This window comes from Oreochromis aureus, linkage group 16 (genome assembly GCF_013358895.1).
Source record: "Oreochromis aureus strain Israel breed Guangdong linkage group 16, ZZ_aureus, whole genome shotgun sequence".
Classification (NCBI taxonomy): Eukaryota; Metazoa; Chordata; class Actinopteri; order Cichliformes; family Cichlidae; genus Oreochromis; species Oreochromis aureus.
The window spans coordinates 13,003,174-13,031,108 of NC_052957.1; the positions used below are offsets into that span (position 1 = coordinate 13,003,174).

General features: G+C 37.1%; 1 protein-coding gene across 1 annotated transcript in view; it reads right to left on the reverse strand.

Moving 5' to 3' along the window:
- Positions 1-27,935, reverse strand: part of LOC116312076 (receptor tyrosine-protein kinase erbB-4-like) — a 288,021-nt gene that overhangs the window by 61,474 nt on the left and 198,612 nt on the right. Inside the window, exons 6-14 of the mRNA XM_039600551.1 lie at positions 22,912-23,030; positions 20,529-20,670; positions 18,928-19,041; positions 18,539-18,665; positions 17,399-17,472; positions 13,011-13,101; positions 11,343-11,542; positions 6,650-6,782; positions 2,911-3,004 (exon numbers count right to left, since the gene is read on the reverse strand). Coding sequence (XP_039456485.1) covers positions 2,911-3,004; positions 6,650-6,782; positions 11,343-11,542; positions 13,011-13,101; positions 17,399-17,472; positions 18,539-18,665; positions 18,928-19,041; positions 20,529-20,670; positions 22,912-23,030 — 1,094 coding nt within the window. The remainder of the gene's footprint in view (positions 1-2,910; positions 3,005-6,649; positions 6,783-11,342; positions 11,543-13,010; positions 13,102-17,398; positions 17,473-18,538; positions 18,666-18,927; positions 19,042-20,528; positions 20,671-22,911; positions 23,031-27,935) is intronic.

The window sequence follows — 27,935 nt, forward strand, 5'->3', positions numbered from 1 at the left end:
GCTACTGCATAGTGTCAGAGAGAGGATGGGTATGTTGGACATTCAAGATTAAGATAGTTCAAAGTGCTGCAGAGAGTCATTTATAAGTTGATAATAGGATAATAACTCCATCCATCCTCTTAACCACTTATCCAATTTAGGGTCATGGGGACGCTGTAGCATAAACCAGCTTTCACAGAGCAAGAGGCTCTGAAAGCTTCTAACTGGTCCGCTTCACTCCATCACTCTTTTCAGCGTATGACAAAGCTTTCCTAAGCTAGCTGGGAGACATAATGTCTCCAGTGTGTCCTGGGTCTGCCTGAAATCTCCTTACAGTTGTATCTGATGTAAATTCCCTAATATAGGAAGTATTCAGAAGGTGCCCTAGTCAAATGGGCAACACCTCAACTTGCTTCTTTAGACGTTGAAGAGTAGCCACTGCACTTTCAGCTCCCCTCAAATGGTTGAGCTCCGTGTTTTGTATCTAACGTTGAACCCAGATACCGTTTGGAAGTTCATATCTGCTGCTTGTTTCTGTAATTTTTGCTAACCAGCATGTGTCGCTAAAGTTGTGTACTGTATAGAAATGCAGAGTAAATCGAGAGTCCACATCACTGCAGATGCTGCACAAATCCATCAGTAACATGGCCCTGAAAACCTAAACTCCTCCATCTGAGGCAGCAAATAATTCCTAACCTGGAGTGAGAACAACAGCATTTTCCATCTTTATAATATATACAGTGAAGTTTGGATGCTGCTCACAGTTTATAATGTGTGCTTCTTCATCTGTTTGGCAGAGTTGGAATTTACAAATACTAAACCTGTCCTCCTTTTTAAACTTACACTTACAAGAAATATGATAGGCTATATTGGGCTTAAAAAGATCAGTTATGTCAGGAAAAAAACACTCTTGGATTTCCAGGTTATAAAATTATAGTAGTAGGTTTATTTTCAAATTTATTTTCAAATGTGTATTTTAGCTTGGTGAGATTTTCAGTCTGACATCAACATGACTTTGGCTTAACTGCCTGTTGTAAAAATGAATGAATGTTCCACTCTTTGAATGATTTGAGCATGTTTGTCAATCTAATAAAAATTGTAAACACACTAGATCTAACATCAGCTCTTATTTAGTCCACAGAATAGGCTATAATTATGAATATTATGAGAAATTCAGTCTTTATACTTTAGAGTGCATTAACTCCATTAGATCACTCTCTGTAAGCTGTAAGCAATTATTACGGGATCTGTAGTTATAACATGATTGCTGTAATCCATTTGGATTCCCACGCTGCACATATGACATCGACACACGCTCCAACAGGTTGAAGGATTATTCCAATCTTAGATCATTTCTGATGACCTTTGTTTCAGACAATAAGAATGTGGCTCCTGCAGCTACTCATTTCACATTTTATTCAAGGAGTTCATACATAATTGTTTTGTCTGCAATATTTGTTCTCAAAAGTTGGACTGGAAAGGTCTTTGGATCATTTTATTGTACTGAAACTGGGCTGGGGACTTTTGAGGCATGAAGTGGACAACCAAAACAATGAAAACAACAAATCTACTTCAGCAACAGCATTTGAGCCAACAATAATTTATGTGTTCCTTTTTTTTTTCTCTTCTGAACTATGTGAACCGGCTGGCTATCATCTAATGATTAAGGGCCAAATTTACTAAGTGGGGCAAATTAGTTTGAGGCCACAACTGCAAAAAAATATGTGGATAGTAGCAGAAAGTTACTAACAATGCCCTAATTTATAAACACAGACACAGCCAATTAATTTCAATAGTGACCCGCATTCTACAGAGAGCAGCGCAAATTAGTGAGTCAACAACAAGCAGACCTGATGAGGGAAAGACTAATATACTAATCAAAAAAATTACACTGTAAGAGGGGCTGACACAGAACACGTATGTTCTTGACAAAAGGTTAAACTATTCTGTTAGGAACTGGTGAGGAGTGTGTGGATACATGTGTACGGTCTATTCCACCAAATAAACCAGAAATCTGTATATAACATGCATGATTTGCAGAAGGACAACACACAACATCCTGATTCGTCTCCATGTTAATGAAGCTACTGTAACTGTGCAGCGCATGTAACTGTGTGCATTGCCAATATTTTTCTACATTCCATGTGAAGCTAATAATCTATATCACACTTAAAATACACTGTAAAAAAATAAACCAAAACTCTGAACATCAACTGGTCTTAACCAGGTTACGTGTTCAGCATAAGTTACCATAGTGATTTAGCCAGGTCATGGATGGAGTCAAGTTTAGACTAATAAAGGTTATCTTATCTTATCTTATTATTTCTGTCGTGTCTTATACACTTAATCACAAACATTATTGTTGTTTTTGTTGTGCGTGTCTGAGGTGGGATGGCAAGACGGGGGGTTGGAGGGGTTCCACACTTTTAAACTATAGTGATCAAGATTGTCAGACAGGGTGTGATGGGATACAAAAGACAGCACAAGGACCCGCTGGCTTGCATCTGTCGCGAATCATCCATTTCTCTGAAACAGCAAGATAAGATTTTAAGAGAAAGAGCAGGGTCAGGGGACTAATGTGGCTGTGGGTGTTGTATTCGCAAGAGACAGAGAAATGAAGGTCAGGAATTTCACTCTTTTTTTTTTTTTTTTTATTTGCAGCTGCTACCAAAAGAATCTTCCAATAATTTCATGGGGTCTTTTTTTAAATAGTGCACAGTTAAAGTTTGCTGGGAATACAAATACACTTCCTTATTCTGACCTTTTTATTTATTTATTTATTTATTATTTTATTACAACAACTACAACCTCCAATGTTTTTTTTATGTTATCATGGTATCTGTCATGTTGTGGTTTGATTATACATCGTAGTAAAGTTCATTTTTCAGAAATACAGTATTGTTACTGTCTTACTACTTATGAAAAACTTACCGGCCCAAGACAGGTCAAAGAGTCACCGTCAGCTCTTTCACACTGGGCATCACACTCTACGCACACTGACCCATTGGCATATTCTCGAATATCCCTGACAGAAATGGAGAAAAGTGAGAGAAAGAGTCAGTCTGATGGATGACAAGAGAAAGAGAAACATTAATTTGAAACAAGTTGGGGAGCAACCACTTTATTTAAATGTGTCTCTTTGCTGGGGTAGTTGGCATAAAGAAAAAACAGCACTAATATTTATTTTTTAACTGAACTGATATGTCCTTGTAAAATCAAAGAATGTTAAGTCAGCTCTTTATTTGTAGGGACAATGTATATATATGTATATATACATATACAAACAAAACAATGCAATGACCTTTTCTTTATGTAAAGCACATTTGTGAATTAGCGTTGTTGCTTTTAATGAGTGATCAATCAATCCAGAGTAGAGGGAACCCTGCCAAGAGCAATAATATTCTATAATATAGCATGTGATATACACACACACACACACACACACACACACACACACACACACACACACACACACACACACACACACACATAAACATACATGCAACTGTGATACCCACAAGCATTATAACCTGTTAGCTATCCGTATGCTGAAACCAGCACTCAGGGGGTCAGTGCTGTTAAAAGGTTCAGGACCTGGGAGGGGTGCTGTATTTTCAAAAATCAATCAAATAAAATGTCTTGTTGTTCACTTTCTCCAATCCCTTTATAATTGCGCAACACCAGAGTGGCCTAGAAAAAGGCATTAAATTTGACCAAACTGCTACTAAGTTGGCACTTTGCCTTCGTCACTACAGGAGGAGAAAATTAAATTGGGGTACTTTTTTTGGCCAGTGAGGAAACACAGAATGTTCTTGGCTATAGAAAAACATTTTGCAAACCCAGTGGGAACTAAATCATATTACTATTAATTATGCTTCATCGGCCTTCATAAAACCTTCCAAGAGGCAAGGAAGGTAAGCTTTTGTCTGAGCGCATGCTGTTTGGGATAATAAAGGCTGCAATGTAGCTGGAAGATATCATGGATACTTACGGTTTATAGGGCATTGCATAATGTTCTGGTATGATATGTTTTCCTGTATTTGCTGTATTCCTTTTATTTTCTGTTTGTTATAGGGAAAGAAAAAGCAACACACTTCAAGTGAATAAAAATAAATATTGTTCTTCTTTAAATTGATTTTAGTTTATTTACATTTTGTAGAAACTCTAAGAAATCACCCTTGATAAGGTACTTAAACCTCACAATGATCATGTCTGGTAAATTGACTGGTTCTTATATATCGTTTTTCTACTCTTCTTCAGCACTCATAGTGCTTATATAACACATCTCATTCACCCATTCACACACAAATTCATACAAGCACTTTTTTTTATGTATAAATGATTGCTATCTAACAACTCCGATGAATGCATCAGGAGCAAAACAGTATCTGGCCCAAGGGTGCTGTAGCTGGAGCAGTGATTGAACCACCACCTTCCGATCGGTAGTTGACTTGCTCTGTCTCCTGAGCCACAGCAACCCAAGAAAATTGCAACAACATGCACTTAAACCACAAAAGTCCATTTGATTGGGCTGATACATGCTGTTCAGATAAAAATAAAAGGGCAACCAGTGTTAACATAAAATACTGGAGCTATGGAAAGCGCTGTGCTTGTGCGGATATGGCAAAGGGTTTGGAGTGGATTCACAGAATTATTGGGTTTGGTGAATGTGCCAGTGTGGGTGACGCTGATGGTGTAGGTGACGCTGACGTGCAGGTGGACAGGTAGGCAGGGCGTGGCCCCGTGCGCAAGCAGTGACTGTGACACGCAGTGACACGCCTAGCCCCCCTGCCCTAGCAACACCTCCTCGTCCTCCTCTGTCCTCTCCAATGTGGCCACCAAACTTTTGTGATCAAGTTGGGACAGAACTTAAAAGCATCATCCCAGCTGTTCTGCAGGGTAAAAACATCTAAAATTTCATTAATAAAACTCCCTAGGGGAGCAGATCTTTCATTAGGAGGTAGATAGCATCAAGATATATTCTTTTAAAGTCAGGGGACCTCTATTGTTATGACACTCTGCAGGGGTGCCTTTTAAACTAAAAATTAGCACCACATTTTAAATTGTTCTTTTCACCCTCTGGCTCTTAATATCATGCCCAGTAAACAGAACAGTACTGCTTAACTCAAAAATGAAAGCGCCACGGGCTGTTCAGGTAAAGTTTTGATGAGCAGATGGTGTATCAGGTCTTAAAAATAGAGGACTGTTTTAATGTCCCAAAATGTTTTATATGTCACAATGTATTTCATTAAATAAGACTAATGAAAAAAAGCATAAAAAAATCAATAAGTCAAATTAAAACTGCATTTATTGATAGTATTTATAAGATCATTCGGTAGTTGTTGATGCATTTGATTAATCGTGTATTTAGAGGCATGCAGCGCCCTCCTGCCATTGCTGACTTCAGTACCATTATAGCAGAGCTATATTCTCAGATGATTTTGCCACCAGATGTCAAGTGTGCCTACTGACTGGCCTCCTGTTGAATAAGGTAATAAACTATTCCTGGAACATGCAATTATATTCCTTTGCTCAGAAATATAATCGGGACAAAAATCTATTGGAAAAAATTTGTTTTTCTTTAAGAACTGATTAAATACAAAATACATTTCTTGTCATGCTGTTTAATCGGTGAGTTTGGGGCCATCTTTAAAAGCTTTTCTTAGAAGATAATGAACCAAGAAAATAAAAGACACCTCAGAGGGCAGTGAACAAAACTAAACAAATTTTTCTCACCTAGTTGTTGTGAGCATGTTTTATTTCGTTCATAAACATGTTCAAGTTAAATAAATTACCTCTTGGCAGTAACAGGGTAATATATTTCCTTTACTTTTTTTAAGTAGCTACATTTTGCCACACAGATGCCCGTCACTTCAAAAGCCTCAAGTTGGTGACATGACAATCACTATCTGTTGCTATAACTATATAAGTAAAGGACTGACCGTACATGACACTCATGAGAGCATTCTGATGTTAAATCAACGTTTTGATGTGGCACTCATATGACCCATTTACCATACATCGTGTCTGTTTTGGCACAGGCTCAAACACACTTAAGAATAAAAAGGGCTATTGCTGCTGTTCCTTTTGCCTAACTTATGAAAATTCCCAGAGAGTGACTGTGTTTCCGTGGTGCTCTAGCCCATTTGACTGTCAAGAAGCTGAAGAGTAATCATTAACTAAGCATTTGTGGGGACTTTTATAGACTACAACAGCAGAACAAAATAACAAAATAAAGTAAACTTTGGTGGTAAACACATCCTGATCAAGCAAAGTCTAAGGGAGAAGCATACAAACCGTGTTTTGTCACAAGTGTCACTGATTATAAAAGGCTTTTTATCAGTGTTGTCAAGCCGATGCTGGCTTAGTTGTAACAATGTAACTTGTTTGGTCTGATTTTGGCCACTTTACTGTTATTTGTTATAATGAAAAAGCGGAATATTTATTTCATCTACAAATGCTGTTTGTTTGTTGGTCTGTTTGGTGTTGTTGTTGTTGTTGTTTTTTAATCAGACTCTCAAGCAGGTATTCCAGGACAACATATATACTTCTATATATACTAACAATGCCACATCTGCTTTCTTTGAGTCAGTCCAGTAGCAACAATTAAACTCAGCCACAAACCAGCACTATATCTGAATATATATGTGCATGCATATTCAGGACTCACCCCTCATAGAGATTGCAGGATTCTACACACGTTCGTCCACGACTGAAATATCGGCAGGACAGGCATTGGTCTGGGCCAGGACCCCAACATCCAGCATCTGAACACAGTGGGTCACACACCATGTGCTCCTTGGCTGCTTAATACACATATAAACAAAGAAGGCAAAGGATTATACTCATGTAGCATGCAGCTGAGCTTTGATGACTCAGTGTCAGACGCAATGAATAAACCCTAAATTCCCCCAAATTAGCTGGGTATAAAATTAGCCAAATAATCCTATTATTTATGAAAAGACACAGGGCTAGATTTACTAAGGCGCTTGCAATTTGCGAAGGCTTATTTTTGCATTAAATTTCTCCGCCTCCACAGAGCAGATGTTCATTTCCTTGGCCTATAAAAGCTAGCTTTTTTTCCTTCTTCTTCTTCTGGGGACTTCTTTCCTAAACAATGGCAAGAGTAATTGCAGCAAGACACAGGAAAAAGGTGTGCGTTTGAAACACGTGCTCTGGGATAAAGCGGTTTCTCTTCGGTAAACAAGAAATTGTCAAACAATATGCTGTACACTAAAGAGTGACAGAATAATTATCCTCCTGGATGAACTAAAAGACGACCTAGTTCCTCCCACAAAAATGCTCTCATGTATCCCAGAAACTTTTTAAAAACATCACATTGATTAACTCAATTCATCAGAGGACTTGGTTCATTGTTGGTGTATACTGTATGTTCTCTATTAATATAAATGGCCTGCATGCACAGTGTGTCTACAGTACTGACTGATATGGTGCAATTAGAAAAGTAGAAGGCTGGGTTGCTTCATTGTAAAATTGCTGTGCAAACAATGAAGAGTGAGATTCAGGAAGCACATGCAGATGCCAGACTAGTCGAGTTAACAAAACCTTACAAATAATTAAAGAAAAAATCATTTTAAGGATTTAAGCCTTTCAATTTGAAAAGGCAATCAAATATACAGCTACTGAATACTATGATTGTATATTATGAAGTTGTTTTTCTTAGCAACAGCATCTGGTTTCAGTACACAAGTGCTTAGCGTCACATTTACAGCACAAACAAGTGTTGTTTGGATAGCCATGTAAAGCAATACTAAAAGCCACCTGTGATACGAAGATACAAATGTTAAACTTGTAAGTCTGATATACTTTGCTGCACTCAATCATGTAAAGAAAATGCCCCTTTCTCTCATTTCATTCGTAGTGAACAATTGGTTCTGTGTTTCTGCCTCAATGTTTTTCATATAGCACCGACTGACTGGGGCCATTACATCTGCTCTATAATGGCCTGGATCTCTTATCTCTTTCTGTCTCTCTCTTGTCCCCCTCTAGCACTCAGTTGTACAGAGGTTGCTACATTTCAGAACATTACAGTGACAAAATGAGTGTTGAAGTAACGCGGTGACGGCGCTACAGAAACACTGTGAACTTTTATCATCCCGCCTGCATCTGACGTGATTTCCCCCCTTGTAGGTTTTCTCTTTCTCTTCTCTTCTTTTCTCGATAGCCAGTGGTTACAGAACATGGTTACAAAAGGGTCCCCTGCTGTTTTGGGGAACCTGGCTACATGCAAGCCAGTGACTATGCCTTAGTGTCATAGCCACAGCCTTGTTCCAAACGCTTAAAAATTCAGACAAAAAGATGCAGATACATAAAGGAAAGCGGATGAAAGTCTTTCGCAAGAGACAAAACCACTTCTTTCATGCTTCTAGCCTCATAGGTAAACTGACCAGGCAGAAAGAAATGAGGAAAAGGGAGAATGATTGGTGCAAGATGTAAACAAGGGGAAGTGGTGGTTGCATGGCTTTTTAACTATACAACAAGATCAAAAACATATCTTAACTTCAGATGTTTCTGACATGGCTGACTAACAAAAGCCCTGGCAGGAGAGTTTTTGAGACTGAAGGAAGACAAAAGCTCAGAGGAAATAAATAAAGATTAAAAAACCTGTCCCTGAACAGTGCTGATTAGCACGACTGAGGGGAGAGATTTAGCTGGAACTCAACTAGTGCCTCCAATTCTGGGGACCTCTTTTCTGTATAAAAGCAACATTTCAGGGGCAGTCTGTGAAAAGGCTAAAGAGAGGAGAAGGGCAACCGGAGAAGGGATCCTTTTCACATGCAACATGGGTGAAAAAAATAGTTATGTATTTTAAAAAATGCACTTTGTTTAAAGACCATTTACTGTTTAGTTAATAGTGTAATTAAATAATGAGCCAATATGAGAGACTCTGTGTTGGCTATTTTCTCAAACAACATGTATGTGTTCCACTGAGTTAACCAAACAGATCTTTGATTGTACTATTTTACATTTTGTTAATAGAGCATTATTACAATGGCCGCCAGTGACTTCTTTCAGTGAAGTAACTAAATTTCTAACATCATCAGAGTACATTTGTTTCCATCAGTGGGAGTATTTCTTGCAGCTTTTTATCCAAATTTTGCTGTGACAAAATCAGAGCTGTAGGGAAAATTACACTGATTCATATGTGTGCCCTTTTCACAGTATTTTGACTTGCATAAAAAGCCCTGGTGCTACTGACAGTCTCTTAAAAATATGCAAATTCAGTGAGCACAATGAAAATCATATTTACACAAGAACCACAACATTTCTGCTTTGATGTTTTCTTTCTTTACTGTACGCGCATGTAAAATAGTGCAGAAACAAACCAGGGATATTTCATTTAACTGTGTCACAATGAGGTGAGATAAAGTATTTTGATGCTAAATATGTATAAAATAATTAATACAGTCTGAAAAATATTAACTGAAAACTGTCCCATTTGCTTCTATATAAATTTATATATTACATTTCAATACAATCCTGGGTTATTATTGAATCTGTTTAGGCTATGCCAATATGTAATATGTAAAAAGTAAACAAATTCAAATAAAAATGATGGTTAAAAAGCCATCATAACTGTGTTTTAATACCACATAACATGAATGTATTACTTGTTTTACATGCTCGTACACTTTATAACACTAAATCTCTATTCCAACTACTATGAAAACTAGATGTCTTAGTTTCAGGTTTCAGCAACTACTTAAATCACTACAACCGCATGCATATTCACAAGAATACTCTTTGCTGCACTGTAACAGTGTGATAGCTGCCCTTTTCTAGCCCCATGAGGCTCAGTCAAGTTTAGACACACAAACACGCACACTCTGTTGCACACATGCAGAACCATGTCAAGTATGTGACTCTTGAAACTAACCCAAAGTCTTCAAAGACTCTAAAGTGTGTGTGCGTGCGTGTGTGTATCTGTCTGTGTGTGTTCAACAGTAAGGAAGTGCCAAGGGGAAAGGAGCACATGAACAGTGAAAAGGGGCCAACTCAATAATGCAAATACTGGCTCATTAATGAACATTATACATAAATGAATAATGTCTTAACACTTGTGGCAGTGATATAATAAAGCTCTTCCATTTTTAGAAATGCAATCTTTATCTCACCAAATCAGTTATTTGCCTAATTTCATTTTTCATTTTTCTAAACCTTGCACTCTCGGAATGACCCTGATGTTAATTCGTTTAATTATTGAATTATTGTTTTTAGTGTCCTTCAGAAGCTAGTGAGATAATGGCTACCATTCATAAGACAGACATACTAGTACTACTATTATATATCATGTTCTATGCCTCAAAACCTTACTATGAATGGCCAATACAATAGCTCCTTTAAAACAAATGACTTTGTTATGAAGGCTGAGTGATAACTTAGAAAGCAGAATTTTGTCTAATGTTGATTTCTTGTTAGTTCGACAATCCAAACTTCTTTTAAATCTATACTACAAGAAATGTTGAGTAGATTCGTTTCTTTCTTTAGTGTAAAACCTGTTTTAAATATGAACATGTTTGAGAAAAAAAAAAAAGCGTACTCTTGATGGTGCCTGAAGCTAGACAGCGAGTGTTAAATTAACAGCTAAAATATGCAAATGTATCACGGTTGTACAACACAGAGGTCATTTAGCACATTATAATGACTCAAATATGTCCTGCTACCAGAGGATATCCAGATATCAGAGGTTAAAGCATAATTTTCATATAATGTCTTTGTTTTCATAGCTGTTCAAAAGCTGCAGTACAAAGATCTGCTCTTGTGGTAGATTTCACTAACTCTTCAATATGACTGGACAGGTTTGCTACTTAATTTTTGTGGACATACAAACATAATTGACCTTTTTTAGTTTTTTAAGTTTATATTGGATATTTAGCAAATTTTCAACTAAATACTTGTATCATACAGTGCAGTACAATATAGCAACTGGTATATTTTCTGTAGCATTTTTGTCACAGATACTAGGAAGAGACTAAAAGAGCAAACAGACTACCATGAAACTTGGTAGAAAGGTGTTGATGTGGGCAAAGAATATCATTAAATGTTTTAGAGCAAACATAATTTTCTTTAAAAGCCTCAATGCGCTTTGAGTTGTGTTGTAAGTGGAAGAGGGACCTGTAGGACAGTGGTAAAATATTTTGCAGTACATCATATTCATTAAATCGGTAAAAAAAGAAAAAGTAAATATATGCCAAGAATGGCATTGTTGAAAATCTGCAGCAGTTTTATTTCTGTTCTGTTGTTTTGGTAGAGCAACTCATGAGAAATGGTCATTTTTTTAGTGTAAAGTTGACCAAATATTTAATATTTAGATGTTTAGAATGATTGTGGCATCAACTTACAGCATTCCTGTGGACTTCGGTTGTTGCGAATAAGAACCTTTTGGTTTGTAGTACGGAACAGTCTTGTCCAATTGACAGTGTTGTAGTAGCAAAGCTGGCTGTTCTCTGCAATGTGGACATTCCCAGCACTGATCTCTCTCAGAGACTGAAGCTGAAGTGATGTGATCCCCGGCTGCTTCAACACCAGCAGAGAGATCCCACTGAGAGGTAAGAATAGGTGGAGGTGAGAGAAAGATGGAGCCGACAGCAAAGGAAAGAAGGTCAGAGGAGCAGGAGGAGAAGACATGATGTGGCGCAGGGACAAAAGGGGAAAAGAAAGGGAAGAGAGAAGATGGAATCATTTCACAGGTTTGGTAGAAATGCTGTTTAAGCATCATCGCGGTCTACCAGTCATCTCAACTGTGATCTCATTAGTCAACATTAATTCTATCACTGAATCATAATTTCAAGAAGAATACACTGTATTTATATGAGATCATATGGTCCTATGTTGCAACAATGCAACTTAGAACATGTGTTTTAATCATTCTGTCTGCTAGGCTCTCTCTCTTTTTTCTTCCTACCCCCAGCTATCCTGATATGTCCCACTTGCATGGTTTAAAAATGACAGGATGCCAGTGGGTGTCAGAACCATCAGATAGACAGAGAGTATGCAGGATCAAGCACGGGGCAGGGGTGGGTGGCAGGCTATAATTTGTACTGCAGCCTGCTGTTTCCATCTGCAGGCAGGTGCAGTGCACATGCACACACTCTCACGCGCACACCTAGGGACACACACACACACACACAAAAACACACTGAATCTCACAGTCTACACTTTATCAGCAGACACTCGCTTTGATTACATCCAAATCCTGCTACATTTTTATTGCATGTTTTCCAAATTAAGAAAAAAAATCTAAATGATGAATAATTAGGTGCTATAATTTAGGTTAAATAACTAAGCTGTCTTTATACAGGTCATGTTTTAGCTATAGCGTTCTTCAGTAACAAAAAAATTGCACTTCACGTATTAACTTGCATAGCACTTATCCAGATCCACTTTCGGTTTCCATTAAAATGTTTTAAATATATAATCAGAGCTAGAGACATGTGATTGCAACTTTGGACTGTAACCTCGTCTTTCCGATCTTCTTTAAACCACAGCAGAGTTTGCAACAATGCATGAGAATTGAGATCTGTGAGATAAGCTGTATAGTTTAAATAATATCTATGTGTTCATATACACATATATAACAGTGTCACCATGCTAATAGCAAAAAGGAATACAAATTAATATAATGATAATAAAAAACTTTATTTGTATAGAACAGGAAATGATCAAACTTAACTCGAAGTGCTTAACATAAAAAAGAGAATAGAAATAAATTATAAGAAGTAATAATAATAAAACACAGCACAATGAAATACTCTAAAATTACTGTTATCGGCTCCCCTTCTTTCTTTCATTTCAGTTTTCCAGTGAGCTGTGGCTTCAGAGATTGTTCGCAACAATTAGCTAAAAATAAACCTAAAACCACTAATTTTCCTGCTTGCCATTGATTTAGAAGTACTGAGCTCTGATTGAGACATTTGTGAAACAACTTGGCATAAACTATTCCCAGTAATCAAAAAACAAAATACAAAAGAAAGAAAAAGAATTTGTGAAGGTATTATGCACTCAGGTACCTGTACAATGCTCTTCCCCCAATAGTAGCCAGGTTGGAGAAAACACTCAAGTCTGTCATGTTGTCAGGCCATGACTGAATGTTTAGAAAACCTAAATGAAGACACGAATGAACATAGGTTATAAATCCACATGAGTACTGACAGACCAGAATCACCTGTCTATCATACTGTCCATTTCCACAGTGACAAGAAGAAAATGAGCAGAGAGAACCGGCCTCTCTCTAGAATTAGCAACATTCCAGAAACACAACAATGCAACCGCACCACCTGAGTCTCATCTGAAATCAGCCAAGCACTTCTAAGCCAGATAAATGTCTGGCACAGCAATGCCACAGAGGAGTTTGGTGCCAGCTATAACAAGTCCGACTTATCAATATTTTTGCATTTCCTTTATTTCCCTGTCTGCTGTTAAATAATTTAGGAGATAAAATCAAAAGCTGAGAAAATGGCCATGGCTCATTTAGGATTTTTAATAATAGATTCAGAAATATGAAATATTTATTAGAAAAAACAGTAGGGGACTACAATCCCCAAGCCAACACCAGAGGACAAACAACAGAGTTGGATAAGGCTACGAGTCCAAAGAAAAATCCACAGTGGGTAGAAGAGCAGAGGTAAGAGGGGAGGAGAAGGAGGTGGAAGGAAAGTCTAGACAAATATAATGGCATGTTTTAAAAGCTAAACATGCAATACTCCAGTCAATAAACAGTATCAGACTCTATTATGCTAGACAGTGTGAGTTCTTCCCACAGGATGCATAATTTTGTTGGTCCGGGAAGGGAGGAATGGCAGAGAAAGGTAAGTAGAGCTTGTGGCAACACAATGCCACGCTTGGCTTGATGACAAAAGACAAAGAGCATCCAGTCTGAGTAGTGACAGGGTCTCAATAAATGCTTATTACGAATGCTTGGTCGGGAAATGTCCAAAACAGGTGAGGAATCATGCATGATTTTTTTTATTGCAGTTGCAAACAAAAAGGTAGAAAATTTGTATTTTTGCAACTTCCCAAAATGGAAAAGCATTTTATCATTTTATGTCATTTACACATATAGCCCTTTTCTTTTTTTAAAAGTGAATCTTTAATGAGAGCATCTTAATGGCAGTCATTAGGATAAAGGAGGAATTTATTCCATTATATAAACCATTATGAGGTATTTGTACAGAATGTCAAATATATTGCTGGGGAATGGTGGTTTGTAAAAGGTAATTGCGCTTTTGGTATTTGTCCATCTTGATTCTCATGATGTGCAGTTTATGATGCTGCGAGTGCCTCTTAGCCCAGAGGCAGCAGTTCTATAGAATCGTTAGCGCTGTACTTGTCAACACTAATTGTCTTAATGACAAAACCTGCAGTGCTGAGGCACCTCGCTGTTCTGGCACGGAGCTATTTCAGAGGGCTTTGGGTGTTCTCTACTCATGATAACAGTCTACTGCCTGTTGAACTCTTTCCTGTCTGTTCCAATGTAGGGATGGGACAGCAGCGCACGTTTGCTATCTGTAGGAAGGCACGGATCATCAGAAAGTGGGTGAAGATTGTTGACAAGAAAGGTCAAAATAAATAAATAAATAAACAGTGGCAATAAGGTTGGTTTTGTTTAAGCTTCAGTGTGATTAATATGTGTCTTTGTCCAAGCAGAGAGATACTCTAGAAAGAGTTACTGCAATTGTGTTATTGTACTGTCAAGCAATAGTAACTGTCACGGTGTAGTAAAAGAGACAATAATGCTAATAAACATGGTGGGCACTGAGCTGCTAAGCTACAAAAAAATAGTACAATTATAAAGGTGACTGGAAAGGTAGCTAGAATGACTGTTCAGTGCCCTGTTACATACGAATACAGCAACAAAGACGTGATGCAGTCTGTATATGTATATAAATTATATAGAAATTGTTACATAATATCATTGTGCAAGCAACTGTACAATGACAATAAAAGGTCTAAGTCTATATAGTTTGTGTATCATTTGTAAAAATACACCAGTATTGTATTGTATTGTACACGCTTCCTGAAGTCTGTGCAGAGTAAATGGTCACAATGCATTTTTGGAACAATCTAACTATATAAACATTAAATATCCTGCAGGTCTCTACACACTTCACATTTACACTTCAGGCAAGCTTGCTAATAGGTCTTCCAGTGAAGAGCGATGAGAATATTTTACAGCTAGTTATCAGTTCAGAGGTTCATCTTCCTTGAGGTAACTGTTGTTGTTGATTGGCATTAATAATAACTGAAATTAACTGAACTGTTTCTAAGCTGTGCTAGATGTCTTAATGTGCATTTGCATCACTATCAACAATCACATAGGCTGTCCATGAGGCCCTTCACAGGGGAAAAGTGTAGGCCTGATCCTTTCAGACTTCCCCAAAATTGTGGAACCTCACTAGATAGAAAGATCAATGCCAAAAAGCAAGTCAAGAAAAATTTTGTGTGCAACATTATGCTATTTTTTGTCTTTTGTTTTATTTTTATTTTTCATGTGAATTTTCATGCACATGGAAAGATCACTTATCAGGAGTTTATGCTCTGCTGGGAGCCACATCAGCAGCACACCAATGTGCATAGTGAATTAAAATGTGGAACCACTTGGACAAGAAGGCCATGAGCTCATAAGCAAAGGTTAAGAGCGCTTAAGTTGTAGTGATTACATTCTGAGTCACAACACCGAGAAACCCACTTATGCTGAATCGTGCCAGCTACACCCACTCTTTGGGTAAATTCTGACCTGGTAAGACGCCACTGAAAGGACAAAAAAATAATGGAGAATTTGATTTGAGACAGAAAGATGCGTGTGCTGGTGTGGATGATGAAAGTTGTCCTCCTACAGAGCTCATTTGAAAGCTAGAGCAACGCTAGCTGTGACCTTGGGGTCATGGATGCAGGTTGCCTGCTTTTGTAAGAAGTCACGTTCTTCTGCCAGCTCAGAGAAATGACAAGCTGAGATGACACACGTGTCTGACCACATGGCCGCTGGTTTATGCTCCATCACCTGCTTTCAAACTGTCATCACTAACCATCAGAGAAGAAAAGCAAGAAAACAAAATGACTTCGAAGTCAAGTTTTGGAGTATATCTAAGTCAGTTTAAAGAGTAAACAACTGGACTTATACAGAGATTTATATACCTTAGCAGATACAAAGAGTTCAGATGCAAGGCTTTCAATCAACTGGGTTCAGTGTCTTGCCTGAAGACACTTCAGCATGTCGAGGAGCGGGTATCAAAATGGCCCCAATGGCGTTAATGGACAATTCACTCTATTAAATGAAAAACAGCTGCGCTAGTTTAACTTGCTTTCTTAACTCACTATAATCCTTAAAATTCCTTTTTTTTCCTTTGAGCAGGCTTAAATATTAGTTAGAACTGACATCAGTTGTCAGTTTCCATTAAGGGAAGCGCAATAATAAAAATGCTATTTTGTCTGGAGCAGTTATAAATCATTTCATGTCTAAATCTTTCCTTTTAAGTTTGCTTTTGAACTGCAACAATAAAACTTTTTTCCTATCATAGTGGTGTGGTTTACCACATTTAGATTATATAGACAGATGGTGGTGGCAGCTCAAAAGCATGATTTGGATTGTGAACAAGTAGGAAAACTGCTATTACTACTACATGTATTTTGGCACTTGATTGTATATATTTATTACCCCCCATATTAGCTTTTAAGAGTAACTGCCATCAGGTATAACAATATTTATTATTATAACTGCTACAGGTTATGTAGAAAGTAAAGTATCTAAGATACTTTATATAATTTTTTCTTTTAACAAAATATAACTGATGTAATCCTAAGTAAATAAGTGGTGTTCAGATGAAAGGGATGCACTGTTTAATAAGACATCTGCTTTTTTCATTCATGGCTAAATAGCAGCACTGATATTTTACAAGAATATTTTCCTATTGCTTTTGAAAATATGACATCAGAGATATGATGTGTTCTTCTGATGGCATTGTCAAATGTTGGGGCTGGAAGGATGACAGTGTACATGCAGCTAAAAAGTGGAGGTGGCATGGAGAGCTGGGGGATTAACGATGTGCACCGCGTGTTCTGGCTCTTTTCTTCATGGTGTGTGAAGGGAGAGCTGGGGCTGTGGGACTCAAGGCTAGGGACTCCCCGAGGGAGAAGCAGTAAAGAGAAAGAGGAGACTGAAAGACTCATATGATATTCATCTTATTCTGCAATGCCTGTCCTTGGTTTGGACATTCTCAAGGGGAGGGGAGGGGAGGGGAGGACTTGAAGAAATACACATATGCTGATACATGCAAGTATTTATAAGCATTGATGTGAAACTTTCCTGTTCAAGAAAAGAGATGACAGTAAGAGTAAACATTTGTTCTTTCTTTAAATACATATGCGTATAAGGCGAATGCAGTGCAACTTATACACTTACCTGTAATTTCCCGAACGGTGCGGAATACATTGAGTTTTTCCGGGTCCAAAGCTTCAATGTTATGATAGACATCCCTGTGAATAAAAAGAGAGATCAGAATGACAAAAACAAATCAAGTAAAAGAAAAAAGTAATGTTTTTTAGTATTTCCATCAATATGTGTAAAGGATATTCCTATAGAATAGAATAAAATAGTCCCTCATTGTCATTGTACATGTACAATAAAAATGCGATACTTACAGGAAATTTTCTTACTTACAGGTAAGAAAAGTTTGCTACATTTACCAGCTGAAGAGGTAAATAATGTATGTGTACTGAGAATACCTGATTGTGATATTTTAAGTGAACTGTATTAAATACATATGAATGAATGCACACAAATAGTACTGTATATCCATGCAGACATAACTAACCACTAATATTATTCAGATTAATCCATCCAGTTCAACAGTTTGATTCAATCTGTATCACACTGTTAATAGCTCGATGGTATTTAAAATACCATATTTTCACAAGTATTATAATCAGTTTTATTTCAAATTGCAATTTTGAGTCAAAAACAAAGTTTCTGATTATTGAGAGAACAACTCAATTAAGGAGACTGAGAATGGGGAATAAAAGGAAGGAAGCAGTCAGCAGGTACAGCGGTGGAGAAGCTGATACAGCCCCGGAGAGATCTTTGCACAGAGAGGTCACACTTAGCCACTCTCAACTAACATCTGTTAAGCACACATGCTCTAAATGTGTCCATCATGGATGTTCACTTGTGTGTTAGCTGAAGAGTATCATCTATCTTAATTAATAATTGAATCAATCCCCCACTCTGTATGCCAGGTGACCCAAATTAAACACACCATCTATGCTATGAGACCAACAGGTGCACACTTAGTCTAGTTGAAGGCTAAAATGGTCACAGTAGACTTGCAGCTGCGATTCTTACTTTTAGTTACTTCCAACTTCAGTGAGGTGTGCACTACCTGTGGGCTCTTTTTCAACAATCCATTGTGAATGCTTAGTGCTCACTCAGCTGAATACAGAAAGGCTGAATGGAATGGGAAAAGCCATTTTATATTTAGGCAGATTTTTTTTCTCCCACTCTGTCTTCAGTCATTCTGATAAGCTGAATCTTCTCAGCTCTCACCCTTTGATTCCAGTAATGAGGAACACCAGGTTGCCATTGATTTTGGTGCAGTTGACAAACTTGTCAATGTTGTTGGAGTCCACTGTCTGAGCAGTCTGTAGGCTTGCTGTGCCTATCCCGTCACATGCTGAAAGAAACACAGTGAAACCATGAAGAGAAAAAATTGCATCAATTAATTCAATGGTGCAAACATGCAAAATACGAGGTAGATTAAGGGTTTGATGCAATCAGGACAACATGTGCTGTTCCTGCATTTGCCAAAATAAACCCAATAGTGAAACTGACAACAGTGCATATATACAACTATATAGTGTTAATAATAAAATAGCTAAATCGATGGAGAAAAACATTCAGTAATTATTTACTGCAACTATACGTTTGAATTTTACCTTTTGGACAGATGTCAGTACAAGGGATGCACATCTTAATGCGATTCTCCTCCACCTCCATCTTGTTACTGGGGCATGCTCTCACACAGGAGCTGTGGTCTACCACAAAGTTATCTGGAAAACAATTCATTGTAAATGTCAAATACAGATGGCTGCTGTTTGTCACACTGGAACATACAGAACAATAAGTGGCAGTGGAGTGTAGGCAATCACATAAAAAAGTGCTGAAAGTGACTTTGAAAGTGACTTTGCCTCACCATTATTTTTATTTATTTATTTGGTTATTTATTTACTTATTTTGCATAGGATTTATGTGAAAAACTACCATAAGACAAAAAGCAGCATACTTTCATAACAGTAAACAGTTAAATGTTTATATTATTGTCTATCCTGTGTCTGTTTAAAAGTAACAATGCCTCGAAGTGCAGAGCTCCCCTTCCCTCCCTGCTGGTTGGCCTTTTCAGTGATGTTTTGAACAGCATGGGGTGTCCACAATTAGCTGTGGGTGTGGTGAGTGGTTAGCTTGTGGTTAGCAGTGGCCACAGAATAATTCATGAATAACATGACTAAAAATTATACACAGTGAGAAGAGATATGGTGCTAATGCAGACGCAGGCCTCTACTTCCTCATCACCTGTACTGGCTTTGCAAACAAGACTAATGGCTTGTCAAGATGACATGTTGGAAGGACCATTGACCATTTATGTACCCCCAAGAAGTGTAGCAGTGTAGCCAGCCATCCATCCATCCATCCATCCATCTTCTTAACTACTTATTTAATTAAGGGTCATGCAGGTGCTGGAACCTAAACCAGCTTTCACAGGGTGAGAGGCTATGTACATCCCAGACAGCCTACTTATATGTACAATGGCAGTTATGTCAATTAGATTGGACTTAAAAGAAAAAGAACACACAAATGTGAGAACCCAGCCTAACAAATACATCTCATGCCCCTTATTCTGACTTAAATTTTAAACTCAATGACTAATGCAACTTAACGTTTTCTACTCCTAGCACAAAACTTTATACAAGTTTTACTCTTAAACAGCCATTTGCTGAAGTTAAAAAAAATTTCCTCACTTTGCAAAATGTCCCTTTTACACAACTGTAAAAGTCAAATTCGTCCTCACAGACATAGTCACGCTCACACACACATAAAGACTATTTTAGGAAAGAGACAAGCTATATTTATGTTGCTAGTATTTGCCCTAAAAATGATCTACCAGCAGTAATGAGAAAGTTATGAGAAACCTAAGGAGTAAATGCAATTCAAGAAGCAGCTGCATTTATCTTCCAGTCCAATGCAAATGAGGGTTATAAAGAACATAACAGGCATTGCTACTGTCCATTCCTCCTGCTTGTGGGTCTCGAAGACCATGGCAATCAGCTGATGGATTGCACATGGATGCAGGTGTAATTATCTACAGTAAACTGAAACTGTCCCATTAAATTAGTACTTAAAGTGTAGCTATGAAGAGGTTATGACTTAAGATTAATGTTTAAAGCAGTATGCATGTATGTGGAGTATCCATGTGTGTGTGCGTGGGTGTGTGTCTGTGTGTGTACGATTTGTTTGTGTTTGTCCAGGTGGTGAGACTTACGTGGACACTTCTTGACGCAGAAAGCTCCATAGGTGTACTTTGCCCTAGGGTTATGCTCCAGCTGGAAGGTGGTAGGGTTGTAGACAAATGGCTGAGGGCACTGGGTCACACATGCCCCACTGTCATTAAAGTTGGTGCAGGCCTGCAAACATTCACATAAGTATTATTAGCAGTAGTAGTTGTAGTAATAGTACTAGTACTCATAGTGGTAGTAGTATATTTACATGAACCGTACACAGTCACAGATTAGGTTACTTTTGATTGGGTGGCCAAAATTTGGTTTCACGTTTATTCATAACTACTGCCAGCCTGACCCCAGGTTTGTATTGCAATTTCCTTTCAGTGTCCAGTAGTGATATTACTGAAAGGTGGACTATCAGCATGCACCCAATGAAATTACAATCAGGAAAGAATACCATTTGAGTTGGCCTTTAAGGCATTTAATTTTACTAAGAAAAATCAAGCTGGTGTGGAAAAAAGTAGATACAGAAATGGTATTTTGCTTGATTCTTTTTTAATATAAAAAAGTTCTACTACAGAACTATAGTCTGGTTGATCTCTGGACTTTGACTGGGCCATTGGAATACCTTGGTCGCTTTCTTTTTCAGCTATTATTTTTTAGATATGCTGTACTTGCCATCACAGTCTTGTTGTATGACCCAATTTGGACTAAGCTGTAGCCATGATGCAGACAACTTGCCATATGACTTAAGAATACAGAAGAGTTCCAGTTAAGCTAATAATAAGTGGCCAGATTCTATGGCTACAAAACAAACCTGAATCCTCATCCGTCCCCAACCATTGTTCTTTTTAAAGAGAAAAGGCTTTCTCCTGGCATCTTTCCAAACAACCTATACTTGTTCAGTCATTTTTAGTTATGCAATTGTACTGTCATGAACTTTAACATTTAACATGCTAACTGAGGCCTGTAGAGTCTGAGATGTAACTCTTAGACTTTTGGTAGTTTCTCTCAGTATTTGACCTTGGGAAGATGAAAGACTTTCTCAAGTGTTTCCTACTCGAATGAACAATTTTTGTCACTGTAGGCTGATGAACTTGTCCGTTTCCAGATTGGGCAGCAACAATTGCTTCTCTAAGCTCATTACTGATGTCTTTCCTATTTAGCATTGTGTTAACACACACTGAAATGCTTTTGACCTCTACTTTATTATTATTTTGTTATTGCAGTACCTGCCAGTCCATTGTAAAAATTAATAACAAATATGATTGAAATACTGATGAATTTAATTATACTTTGTTTTACTTTACACCCAGAGTTTGACTATATACACACACTGGTACAACTGTTAGGCTACGTAATTATAATGTGTGTGGAACCTGATTTTAGAATAGAATAGAATAGAATTCAACTTTATTGTCATTGCACATGTCACAGGTACAGGGCAAGAAAATGCAGTTTGCATCCATCCAGAAGTGCTTTAGCCATGATATAGATATATTACAATATATATTAGCAATAATATAGATATGTAAGTATATTACAGAAATGGGTCTATTATGGTATGTTATAATGTACACGGTATGAAGTATGTTATGAATATTCTATAACTATAAGTATGTACAGGCTGTAGTGAGTACAAGCTATGTACAGGCTATGAACAGGATATATTTATAAAGATTTTCTGGATGTTTGCTTGAAATTTTCCCTGACTCGACCTCCTTAAATTTTAATTGAATATCTCTGTACTAAGACATGTATTTATTCTATATGTGATTACAGACCCTAAAAAACATATACTTGTACACATTTAATGTTACCTATGATAATAATTTAGGAATAAATTCTTGTGTCTGAAGACTTTGAATTTGCCAAGATTCATTCAAGAATTTTCTTTGTCATTTTCTCAATTTTATGATTGTGAAGAGGACAGAAGAATAAAAAATTATGATACAGAACTTGCTTTTCCAAAGCCAGGAAGAAGAGCTCGATTAGCCACGGACTCACAGCCTCAGAAACAAGTTTAACATGCAAACGAGCACAGATAAAAGTGATAAAGCACATGGCAAAAAGTCAGAATGAAGACTTCCTGGTGAAGTCTATATTTAACAATGACACTCATGTCAGGAAGAAAAGAGAATTAAATGTCATCAAATGATATTTGCCATACAAGTGGCATTTAAAAACTGAGTGAAATCCATTTTGAGAGGTACCTGAAATTGATGGAAGGAAAAAGTCACAAGTAAAATGTGTCAGATTTAAGAAACCAAAAAGAAAAAAAAAAGAATAAGAGAAACGTAAAACAAAGTGTTAACACAAAATGTTATCTGCATGACCATATTGACATTGAAAATGATCACTTTAACCTCTTTTGTCACACCGTAATGATGTAAAGTGTGTGTATGTGTGTGTGTGTTCACTTACAAAGCAGTCTGTGTCCTTTGGGCCATAACAGCCACCTGCACACTCACGGTGGCAGCAGTCACTAACAAAGGGACCAAAGCAACGGCCGTCACACTGCTCCGCACACACTGTCTTAGTTACTTTGAAGTTACAGGCATGTTGAAAAGAGAGAGACACAAACAAAGGATAAAATGTATATATAATACACGTACTTTATGCATCCATATATAAAACGTAAACACAACACAGTCTTAGAATGTGTCTGTCTAGCCAGTTCAAATGGCAGGTGAAGTTAAAAAAATTAAAGCCCAGTCACTGGAAAGTTGTCACTGTAAAACCTTTGAGGGGTGGGGGGGTAATTTGGTTCAACTTCACCATCTGCTCTGGAAGTTATCTATACTATACTAACCTAACTAGATGACAAGTCACAAGTCAAACAATCTACCATCTATTGCTTTGTAAAATGTATGCATACGTGTGTTTACATGTGTCTGTGTCTAGTGAGTTCAGCTGAAGCAGAAGTTTTTTTACCACCTACTAGCTATCTTCAATCATGTTTTCATCTCTGCTCTCGTCTGCTGTCTAGCTCAGTGTGACAAAGACATAGCGATTCTTATCTGAATGTACTACAAAAGTGAACATCTGTCCACCTTTTCCTTATATGCCCTTTGCAATCGTATGTCTGTGTGCCTTTCTTCTTGACAGCCATATATAAATGTACATAGGACCCTGCTGTTTCACAGGTAAAGACAGCTGGTAATTGACATTGCTTAAGTGTCAGCAGTGGGACTTTCATTATAGGGCAGGAATACATAACTAAGCAGTTATGGATGAACCAGTAAAGTTGGCACAAGATAAAGTACTGGGGTGGGTTAAAAAAAGATATTACACATAGTGGTTTGGATAAATGGATGTACTGTAATCACAAATTAAACTATTTGCATAATTTTGTTGTTATCATATTTACTTTTACTTCTAAATGACTGAGGCTCTCTGTTCTTTTTATACTCAGTCATGTTGCTAATTAGTGACAGCTATGGCTTTTGGTTGTATGAGGTGAAAGATGCTCAGCGACGCGGAGCCAGCGATAACTGAACGCAAACAACAAAAGAATGTAATTAGAATCAAATTCAATGTAATTTTAAGATTATATTTGGTGATAAAGGTTAAAGCGAACTGGTCAGAACTGAAACTAGGAAAGTAAATTGCAACAGTAAATATTACTGGGGAACGTAAGGCTACTATTGTACAACATTACACATCTATTGGTGGTGCTTATTTTTGTTTTGAGCAGGGCAATTGTTTTTTTGATCTGTGTTATGTTTCCCTTCAGCCTTGTGTTGACAGGACACCATCACCATGATAGATAAAGGCTATGGACAAGTCGCCAAACAAACACGGACACACAGACACAGACACACACGCTCATGCTACTGAGTGGACTGCTACTGATTTACCATCAGTAGCATTCCATTAACAGTGCCTGGCCTGCATTAATATGGTCTGCTTTATTCAAAAGACACTTTGTCAAACAAATGGCCAAGCCAGATTGGCAGAGATGGACACAATGCTGTTTGTCAATCTGGCTTTAAAAATCCACTTTAAGAATAACTAAAAACAAAAAACAAAACAAATCAAATTACAGGCTGGAACCAAAAAAACACTAAATGTAGTCATCTCATGAAATATGCCTGGAAGGTTTCATTTGAAAACACTGCCATTGCTGACATCACTCACAGGAACCCATGCCTCTGAGTTCCCCTGTGAATTTATTGTTATTATTATTATTATTATTATTATTATTATTATTATTATTATTATTATTGGGCACATCTGGTTCTAAACACCTGTCTTTTTCTGAGACAAAATATTCAGTTAATTTTTCAATTTAAGCTTAAGTGTAACTTTATTTAAATAGCACATGAATGTCTATAGATCAAATGTTTGCCTTACAGTGCTATGGCTCAAAAGTTTACAGTGAAGAGGTAGCAGTTTGACGCATGAGGTCAATTCAATTGCATGTCAGTTACAGTGATTTCCAATGTTGAAAGTGAAATGACTTCTTAAAGCAAATGGAAAGCATATCAATGATAAATAATGTGCTTAATTTGACAAGTATAAGTCTTTATTTGCTAATTAATGCCCTTGTTAATGCCCCATTTTTGAAATTATTTGCATTTCAAAAATGCCTCATTAACTAGATGTAGTGATAAGGCTATCATGAATAAACTGGAATGAATAAACACCTTCATCATGGGATGTTTGTAACTATATATGCTTCTTTTTTATCTATGAGCTGATAGATCTGAGACATTCACCACAGTCTCACGGTGTTTCTATTTTGTGTGTTTAGAAGGTCCAGAAGTTTATTTTGATGCAATTTAACATGGGAAAGATGGAGCAAAACTTCCTCTTTGCATTTCACACAGTGCATACACACAGACACACACACACACACACACATATATATATATATATATATATATATATATATATATATATATATATATATGTATATATATATATATATATATATATATATATATATATATACACATATATATATATATATATATAATATATCTGGCCCATATTATATAGACTATATATATGTGATGCCATATATATATATAGTGCAAATGACAGAATATTATAATAGGCTCATGAATGATATTTTATGATGTTTTAAATTGTAATATATATATATATATATATCTATCTATATCTATCTAATATATATATATAAATAAAACTCTGGCCCAGATTTGCAGACTACATGTGTGATGCCATACAGTGCAAATGACAGAAATTCAAAGGCTCATGAATGATATTTATGTGTTTGTAAAGCAATTGAAGTTATATCTGGAAGATGGCCACAATCACCACCTAGTTCAAAGGGTCTAATGTCATCTGTTACTATCAAGGACCACAGAACTTGTCAGTTGAGATCTCTGCAGCCAGTGGTACAACTAATAAAAATTGCTGTTTCATTTAGAGCAGGTGTGAGTACTTTATCCTGTATCCTTTAATAGAAAAAAAAAACTAACATAACATGTACTTCTATGGAAGAAAAAACTACCTCTGCTGACAGAGATTCAGTTTTTTATGTGAGAGACTCAGTAAAGTGAGTGGTTTTGAATTGTAATTTACTTCCTCTGTGTATTTGGTTCTTTAAAATCAACAAACTTATTACTTCAATGCTGATTTTTATATGCTACAAAAAAAGAAAATTACACCAATATTTTAGCTGATTTTACAAAAAAAGAACTTCATAATTAAAAGCATTCCAGTGCAAGAAAAAAAGGTTTTCTTTTTTGAAAACAAGTAAAATAAAAGATGAATCATGGCATCAACAAATAAATGGATGAGGATAGAGAGATGGTGCGAAAGGTGCACAGCTGAAACAAGGCAGATAGATGGGGCCAGGGCTTATCTGGGCCTGCTCTGTGACGTGTTGTTAACAGGTCCTGGTCAAACAGTTCATTCCTCATTATCTTAACGAGATCACAACCACAGAACAAATAAGATGTGACATGCCAGGGTTGGAAGGCATAGATGAAGTGGTCTGAGTACGAAGTGATGGACAAAGAGGAAGAACTTGATGAAGGGTGGTACAATAAAAAAAGGGATGTGAGAGGTAAAGAGGTATGTAATGGGGAAAAAAATGTGAGCATGTGTCCATGTGAGTTCATAATTTTGTGTCTGACTAAAACTAAATGTGTGGATACAGTTTTGCAGGTGGCTTTTGATCTATAACAAAAAAACCAAACATAGCCATACTAAATATGAAGTCTTCCTGTGGATGTTAGTATGTGTTAAACACAGATGGAAGAGGGCTTGTAGAGCTAACCATTAACAAAAGTGCCGCCTTATAAATTACCATTTTATGACACTTAATTAATTTAAACACAGTTGCTCTGAACCACACTGGAAAACAATGCAATTGTAACAAAAGAATTCATTAGTATTGTTAAAAATATAATTTTTTATTAATTTTATTATTAAAAAATGATTTAATGTTTTTGCAGAAACCAATATTGTAAATATCACTATACTTAGGAATGGCCTTATTTGATGTTTACTTGTGTAGACATAAGCATGTCGCATTAGCCAATGTTTACCGAACACCTCAGAACTCGTTCAGTTAATTGCATTCTGAAGCATCAGAATATGCACAACATTGTCATCAGTGCTGCTGTGCTGCCACTGACTAAATTTGAATGAGACCAGATGCTGGATGCTGGCATGCATGACTTAGCTGTTGCTGCAGCCTTTCATGTCCATGAGACAATGATCTCTGATCTGCCTATTGGTCGACTTGGTCAAAATTTGACTAGATAGACTAACTAAAATGAAATACTCCAACATGCATTTGTGCAATTCCTGCAGCAGGACCCCAGCCCTGCGGCTGTTTCAGCAGGACAAAGCCAACCTTCACACTGCCAGGGTAGTGAAGGCCTTTCTGGATCAGGAGCATATCCAGACACTTCCTTGGCCAGCATTTAAACCCAATATTTCTTCAAATGCAGCCACAACCAATGAGCATTACACAGCTGCAGGCTGCACTCATCCAGGAATGGAGAGCAATTCCTCAACAGCAGGTCTAAACACTTGTGCAGTCCATGCACAGATGGGCGACTGCTTGCATCACATCCAGATGAGGCTATGCCTTGTCAGAAACATGTTGTATACAATTAAGAATTGCTTTTGCTGACAGGTACGAGAGCCAAAACCATCATTAGCATTACAATCATTACCGGTTCCCAACCTAAACAGCAATCCCCATGGCTGAGGTGCAGGAATCATCATCAGAAAATATGTGACGAACCCTCTCTTACAACATTCTCCAAATATTTTTTTCTAAAAAACCTTGTTTTGTGTTTTTCAGAACTGTAGAGCAATGTTAAAATGGAGGGATTGTTGCTTTTCCTGTTTCACTACTTGCTGGGCTGTCACACATCATTTGCATCACAGTGAAACTTTTGTTATCTTTTAATGATCCGGTTTAAAATAAGAGCTTTCCTCATAGGTGAAGACAAGAAACA